Source organism: Vitis vinifera, chromosome 9 (assembly GCF_030704535.1).
Source record: "Vitis vinifera cultivar Pinot Noir 40024 chromosome 9, ASM3070453v1".
In the NCBI taxonomy this organism is placed as follows: domain Eukaryota; kingdom Viridiplantae; phylum Streptophyta; class Magnoliopsida; order Vitales; family Vitaceae; genus Vitis; species Vitis vinifera.
Window position 1 is genome coordinate 5,716,714 of NC_081813.1, and position 7,887 is coordinate 5,724,600.

A 7,887-nucleotide genomic window follows, 5' to 3' on the forward strand; every position below is an offset into this window, starting at 1 on the left:
TAGATTTTGCTCCTAATTATGAAACTCCCTAGAAGAGCTTAATAGGTGTTTCAAATAAGTGTTTTACCAATTTTTTTATTTTATATTGAAATTCTTTATATCAACAATTCAATCGATCAAAAAGAATATGAAAACACTCAAATAAATCCATTGGATATAAGTGAAGAAACCACTCACATAATTTCCTAAAAACTTGACAAATGTGAAGAAAAACATACACAATACAAATAAATCTATGTAGAACTATATTTTACTTTAATGTATTTATACCAAAAAAATTTAGGGAGAATTTTGTTTTGGGCCCAGTTGAGCCCAAAAATTGACAAAAGATCCATATATCATGCACATTTAAGCCCAAGACCCAAATAAAGTGTAAAAATTAAGTTGAAGGATATTTTCCTTCACTAATTCCTAAAATACCCTTAATCCCTACATAGACACATAGTGAGTGTAAATTTTAACTTTTTTTGGGTTTTTTTCCCATTTCTATTCTCAATTAAATATTATTCATTTCTAACTTTTTATTTTTTCTTTTTTAAAGATATTGAATCTTTTTACTCTTATTATATATAAGTAAGGATAAAAAAATTTCATATAAAATTTAATTGATAATCAATGAATGAAATTTAATTCTTTTTATTATTTTCATATAAAAAATAGTATTAAACAAGGTTTTCAATTTTTATTTTTAAAAATAGTTTTCATTTTTTAATTAAATGCTTTTTTAAAAATAATTTTTGAACGTTATTTTTCTTTATTTATAATTTAAAATAGAAAATAATGTTGATTTTCAATTATTTATAAAAAAAAATTAAAAACAATGAAAAATCTAAATGGTTAAAATAGAATTATTATGGTTGAATGAATAGTGGTGCAATAAAAACAAAAAAAATTTATGTGAAAAGTCAATGGGTATTTTGGTCTTTTGATATCTTATATCATTTTCATCAATTATGTAAGTTATATGAACCAAACCTTAATTTTTGGACCCAATTAGACCCAAAACACAATTGTCCCAAAAATTTATGTTGATTAACACTAATACTATTCCTTTATGTATTTTACTCAACACCATATACTTAATAATAATTAATATATATAATTAGTATACATTGTACGAAACTTATTTGATTCTTATTTAAATGATTTGCAAGTATATGTGTAGTATTAATATAAAAGATATTGAAGTTAATTAAAAAATGCATCATAAGGAAACTCCTTAAGAACCAATGATCGTTTCTTCATTCCCCATATTAATATGATTTTAAGGTTATATTTGGTTCTAAAAGAATATTAAGAAAAAAAATATACAAAAAAAAATAGTTTTTTCATATTTGGTTTCATTATGAAAAATACAAAAAAAAAATCAAATATAATTAAAATTTGTCCAAATTTATATGTTTTAAAATTATTTTATATTTATAATATAAAGAAAAATAAGTTGAATGTGTTTAAAAAAACATATAAAAATAATTTATAGAGTTTAAACCTATTTTTTATTTTCTTTCATCTTTTTCTTTTTATTTTCTTTTCCTTGCATTTTCACTCAAAATTTTCGAGAATCAAACATAGCCGAAAGGTGTTTTGATTTAGAATTCTAGGCCATGCTTTTCATGATCACATCGAATTAACCACTCATTAGATGATTAATTGGTTTAAGGAGATTCTTTAAAATAGCTCAAATCCTAAGTATTACAAACTTTCATGCCATCCTAACTACAATCAAGGGTGGATCGGGTGCATGTTAATGCATGCCCCCTAAAATAAAGAGTTACATGTTGCCTCTCTCAAGCCATTTGCTAGTTTCGTCGTTGATTATAATGATTTTATAACTATAACGTTGAATAGTTGATGAAATGCAAGATTTACCCCTCGATGTATAGTATTTATATACTGCAAGAAACAACAAAATAAAAATAAAAATAAAAATTAATGTGAAATGACAATCATAAAGAAACAAAAATACCCTTTGTAAATTGGAAGAAATTAAATCTATCTTATCCATGCAGCATTATATTAAAATTTTAATACATAAAATTTTCTCAATTACTGTCAATTCTCATCTACATATAACACGCGTCTATTGGACCTAGGGGTCTCCAAAAAGCCTGCGGCCCGTGGCCCGCGGCCCGCTTTAGGCCCGGCCCGGCCCGTAGGCCCGCCCTTAGGCCCGCCTTTAATTTTTTTTAAAAAAAATAATATACTATATTTTTATATATATATAACTAACTCATTTAATAAGTATAAAAGAAATGTAGCTCAGTTGGTTAGAGCCTTAAAATTTAAGCTTGAGGGAGGGGTTCGAATCCCCCCCTCTTCCTTCCTTTATTTAAAAGCCATTTTGGCTTATTTAAAAAAGCCCGCGGCCCGGGCCGACGTGTCACGGACCAGTCAACGGGCCCATAGGCCCGGCCCGAGCTGGGCCGCGGGCCTCCTATTTACGGCCCGGCCCGGCCCGCCCGTTGGAGACCCTTGATTGGACCATACATCATGCCTCAATCAAATATTCAAATCCACCTTCCCCATATTTAAATTCATCCTCACCCTTCCCCTTCCTTCTTCCCCTAATTTCCATTCTCCTACTGCACATGCGATGTCTGAATCATTCATACTATTATAATCGCCGACAAAGTAGGAGCAAGAAAGAAAAAACAAATGGAGAAAGCAGTCACTTGGCTTGTATTTCTATTCACTAATTCAATGCATTACGCCCATTTGCACATGCAAATACTTCTCTATGATCTCATTTCTGATAATACCCATTTCATTCTGATGTTTTTCTGTTGATCCCCATGTTCTTTTGCTTAATTAAATGGCTTTTTCTTTTTTTTAATATTCAATTATTTAAGGGTAGTTGTGTCATTTGGTCTACAAATCTTGGACCTCCAAATCACCTTCTTGGAAGATCCACATAAAGTATAGTTTTATTGAAGGCATACGGCTGGTGCATGCTAAGTCATGAGGTTGTTTCGGTCATTTTGCATCCCCATATTTGTTGTGTTGATTGGTGTATTAAGAAGTAGTGAAGATGGATTTGCTGTACAATTTGATGTTTAATTGAGGAATTGGAGCTTGGAAAGACAGGAGTGCCCTTGGACCGACCATGGAACAGCTTGCCGGAAAGCATGTGGCTTTCAATGGCTTGTCTAATTGTCTTCAAGAGTCACGACGTGTAATCCCTCCACCAGTAGAGATCACTTGATGAAGTTTAGACAAGGGTAAATTTGACATTTTGAGAGCTCATGTGAGCTTAGCTTAAATTAGAAGTTGCCATTGTCTATGGCTTCACAAAACCCAAAAAATTCTTTTCTATGAATAATTTATACAATATTAGCTAATACCAACTGAAGTTCATATGGTTCGTAGAGGAATTAAAATAATATTAACTTAATTTTGGAGAATTCAAACAAATGTGTAGATATCAATTTTTTTTAGTAAATTAAGTTATTGCTAAATTAATCTTTAAAATTTTGGTTTTTCAATTTAACAAAATTTGAACTCGAAAAATGATGAGTCAGACACATTTAACATGTGACATATATTCAAAATGTGACACATGACAAAAATTTGAGAAGTTAAAAAATTTAATTTTGCCAATAAATTTAAATCTTTTGATTAAAGTCTAAAGAAAATTAAAGAAAACAAAAATGATTGACTCCACATAGGAAACGAGGTTTTATAAAAAAAGAAAATATTTCATAAAATATTTCTACAAATTCAAGAAATCATAAAAGAATTATACACTTCTTCACCTTTTGATAAAATCATTCGGGAATAAATCACACTAAGCTCTCAATTGACTTAAAAAAAAAACTTTTATCGTTTGCTTTCGATTTGTGTTTAAAGAGAAATAATTTAAAAAAAAATTAACACTAAGATTGTATTTTATAATTAATTAATTTTAATACAATTATATATATATATATATATATATATATATATATATATATATATATATATATATATATATATATATATATATTATAATTTTATCTATTTTTACATAACTCGGACAAATACAAGATGAAAGCAAAATGACATCTCCAAATATTTAAGTCTTGGCCAAAATCACAATTTTTAAAAGATAACATCAAATTGCCAAAATTTATTAAAAATGAAAAAGTTACTTATTCAAATCAAAATATAACTTTTTAAATATATATATATATATATATATATATATATTCTCGATTTTTATATTAAAGTATTTTCTAAGTCAAACTTTTTAAACAAAATTAATTAAAATTTTTTAATAAACTTAAAAAAAAAAAAACTTTTCACTGACCAAAATTCAATCCAAATATGACCTAAATAATATCTATGAATACTAATTAAAACAAGATACAATGTATCACTATCCCTCCTTTTATTAAAAAATAGTATGATAGATATATGGTCATCTTTGCCTCCAAAAATTCACAATATGTTCAAAGAAAAACAAGAAATATATATGTATGATTGAACTCAAAAACTTGTTATTTAAATATTAAAAAATAAAAATATTAGAAAAATGAAAAGCAACAAAGCAAAGAAAGGTCATGTGTGATGTGCATGGATCTCCATTCCCACAAGCTACCAAATGACACAATGTCCATGTCTTTCCGGACTTGTAATTCGGGATCTGTCTGTCCTAAATTCCAAAATTGCCCCTAACCATACTTCCAGTGGCAGTTCCGTTATTTTCCTCTAAAGCCATGGGTCTTTAATTTAGCCTCGACACATAAAACCCAATGCACACCCCTCTCATCTCCACCACCTCTCTCTCCCTCCTCCCTCTCTCTCTCAGAGGAACACAATGTGGCTGAAATCCAGAGTGCTGCTCCTGCTACTTTGCGCCACCTGCCACACTGCTGTATCCTTCACCAATGGTATTCCCTCTTTCGACTCTTCTCTTTCTTTACACTTTGTGAGCTTTTCTGATCGATTTTCACTCATATTTCGACATCTGCTCGCTCCCCACCTCCAAGACCCAAATCTCTCATGAATATATTCAATATTTTGCATTAGAAAATGGTATTTTTGGAAGGTTTCCTGATCCCACATCATCGATCGTATGGATTCAAGGCCTGTTTGTGTGTCACCTTAATCCGATACGTTTTTTCTCGGAATTTTTTTCCCTTAGACAACTCCTGTTTTGAAATATAAATGGCTCAAGACTTGCAGAGTACATCACGTCGTACAGTAACTTCGACCCTTTAATATGCCCTAGTACAAGGGGAATGCTTCGTGTTCAAATCTAATAGGTTGATATTCAAAAATTTTAACCTACTTTTATATACATTGAAATTTGGAAGAAGTGATCAGGTTAAAACGATGTCGTTTTTCTCGGTTTGTGGTGTTGGTAGTGGCGCCTTTTATTTCTGACATTGGACTATCAAACTGCGTTATAAATGTTTGGGAACTTTATTTATATTCCGAGAAGGATATTATTGTCATTTTCAATCATTGTATCTCGGGATATGAACTCATGCATTACTGGGTCGTGTTTGAATCCAAGATTTTCTATTCATTTGGTTGGGTATGTGTAGCTACGTTGCGGATTTTACTCTTCCCGCCCTTTGAGACTTTTGAACTTGCATAGGGCAAATTGGTCTTTTCTCCATTCAATGCTCCTGCACGAATTAAACTATCATTTATGGTTCATGTGATTGGCTGTTGGAAGCATTAAAGGATGAGATTTGACATCTTGCCTTTTGTAGAAGAATCTCAGCTGTACACGTGGTGGGCACAGCCAATCAGTCATCCAGTTCTGATTGTGGCCCCCACCCATTGATGGTCTCGATCAAAAGAATAGATTGTGAATTAAGGGAACTTACCCACAATATTAAATATTAAATGAATTTATGTGTAATAAAAACAGAGAGTGAAAGCGACAAGACTGTGTAGTGAACTCAAATTGATGTAGGGTTATTGAGTAGTCACGAGGCATATGTCAGCCTCTGACATCGTACTATATTTAATGTCAGCCTCTCACATGGCCACTCCACACACCCATGTGCCACAAAGACTCCATCAAGTCTTTCTCTAACTTTAGACTGATGATTGCAGGCCTATTGCCTAATGGCAACTTCGAGTATGGCCCAAAGCCATGGGAAATGAAAGGCACCAAAGTAATGGCCTCAAGGGCCATACCCAAATGGGAAATCTCCGGCTATGTAGAGTACATCAAATCCGGCCAAAAACAGGGTGACATGCTGCTAATCGTCCCTGAAGGAGCCTATGCAGTAAGACTGGGGAACGAAGCATCCATTAAGCAAAAGGTTAAGGTTGTTAAGGGAATGTATTATTCCATAACATTCAGCGCGGCCAGGACTTGTGCCCAAGAGGAGACATTAAACGTCTCGGTTGCACCCAACTCAGAAGCAAATGACTGGGGAATGCTGCCCATGCAGACCATGTACAGCAGCAATGGCTGGGACTCATACGCATGGGGGTTCCAAGCCGATGACAAAGAAATCGCGATCTCAATCCATAACCCTGGTGTTGCGGAGGACCCGGCTTGCGGGCCTCTCATTGACTCGGTGGCATTGAAGGCTTTGTATCCTCCCAGACGTACTAGAGGTGACTGTCGAGTGTCGACCCTCCCTTTTTGGCTAACACATTTATATTTTGTTATCTATTTGGTTAAGTTTTCATTTCATCTTGATTTTCTGCAGCAAACCTTTTGAAGAACGGAAATTTCGAAGAAGGCCCATACGTGTTTCCCACGGCATCATGGGGTGTCCTAATCCCCCCCAACATTGAGGACGATCACTCTCCTCTACCAGGCTGGATGATCGAGTCCCTCAAAGCGGTGAAATACATCGACTCCGACCACTTCGCCGTGCCGGAGGGCAAACGGGGCGTCGAACTCGTCGCCGGAAAGGAGAGTGCCCTCTCACAAGTGGTATTCACTATACCCAACAGGGTCTACGTGCTCTCATTTTCAGTCGGAGACGCCAACAACTCTTGTGAAGGGTCAATGGTGGTGGAGGCATTTGCTGGGCTGGACACTGTCAAAGTCCCCTACGAATCAAAGGGCAAGGGAGGGTTCAAGCGGGCCAAGTTGCGGTTCAAGGCCATATCCAAGCGCACGCGGGTGATGTTCTTGAGTACATATTACACCATGAAGAACGATAATTCTGGCTCATTGTGCGGGCCTGTATTAGACGATGTTAAGTTGCTTAGTGTACGCAAAGCTCGGGTGTGATCAGGCTGGTTATGGTACTACTCCATAGACTATCCATCCACCTTGCTGCTTGGGATACACTTAATGTATTTTGTTGTAATAGAAATTGAAGCCTTGATTTCACTTCATCTTATTTTGTATCACGTACCTATACTTATTAATTTCTCATGCAGAATGGGCGACATTTCTCTTCATAGAGCTTTCATTAGAACAAATCCAATGGATGATGGGTCGTTTCGGAATTGCCATATGCTGGCATGCAATAATACCATTTTTTGAGTACCATATCACATGGTTACTCTGGTAGTTTGCTGTCACCTGTTTATTAAAAGACAATAAAAATATTAAAAAACTAATTAAGAGGGGAAGGCAATTAGAAGGGGAAGTTTGTGACTTTTGGTTTAATGCATGACACCCTATTAACAATTTTATAACTCTTTTTGTTAATTGGCCAATTATTATTATTATTATTTTGAAGAGATGTTATTAACATAATTAGCTAACATGACAAATCAGATAATAAGATAAAAATTAATTAAAAATATTTGATCTAAAACTTGACAAAACATTTACTATATATATATATATATATATATTATGTTTTTTATTTATATTTTGTATACATGTTTCCTAATTTATTATTTTGCTCACATTTTTTTTACTGCAGTTACATTATTAATTTCTACTCACACTACAATTACTTGGTATTTATGTCATAT

At 33.3% G+C, this 7,887-nt stretch overlaps 1 protein-coding gene across 1 annotated transcript; it reads left to right on the forward strand.

Annotated features, from left to right (window-relative positions):
* The first annotated feature begins 4,736 nt into the window (after positions 1 to 4,736).
* Positions 4,737 to 7,296, forward strand: LOC100261739 (protein DUF642 L-GALACTONO-1,4-LACTONE-RESPONSIVE GENE 2). The gene is made up of 3 exons (XM_010656437.3): positions 4,737 to 4,868; positions 6,049 to 6,561; positions 6,657 to 7,296. Exons 1-3 carry the CDS (start codon positions 4,796 to 4,798, stop codon positions 7,187 to 7,189), a joined length of 1,119 nt encoding a protein of 372 aa, XP_010654739.1. The 5' UTR covers positions 4,737 to 4,795; the 3' UTR covers positions 7,190 to 7,296.
* Positions 7,297 to 7,887: the final 591 nt, after the last annotated feature.

Excerpts from the sequence above, each read along its gene's own strand:
- LOC100261739 (XM_010656437.3), top strand. The coding sequence starts at position 4,796 with ATGTGGCTGAAATCCAGAGTGCTGCTCCTGCTACTTTGCGCCACCTGC. Across the intron at positions 4,869-6,048 it reads TGCTGTATCCTTCACCAATG|GCCTATTGCCTAATGGCAAC; the intron begins GTATTCCCTCTT and ends TGATGATTGCAG. Across the intron at positions 6,562-6,656 it reads TCCTCCCAGACGTACTAGAG|CAAACCTTTTGAAGAACGGA; the intron begins GTGACTGTCGAG and ends GATTTTCTGCAG.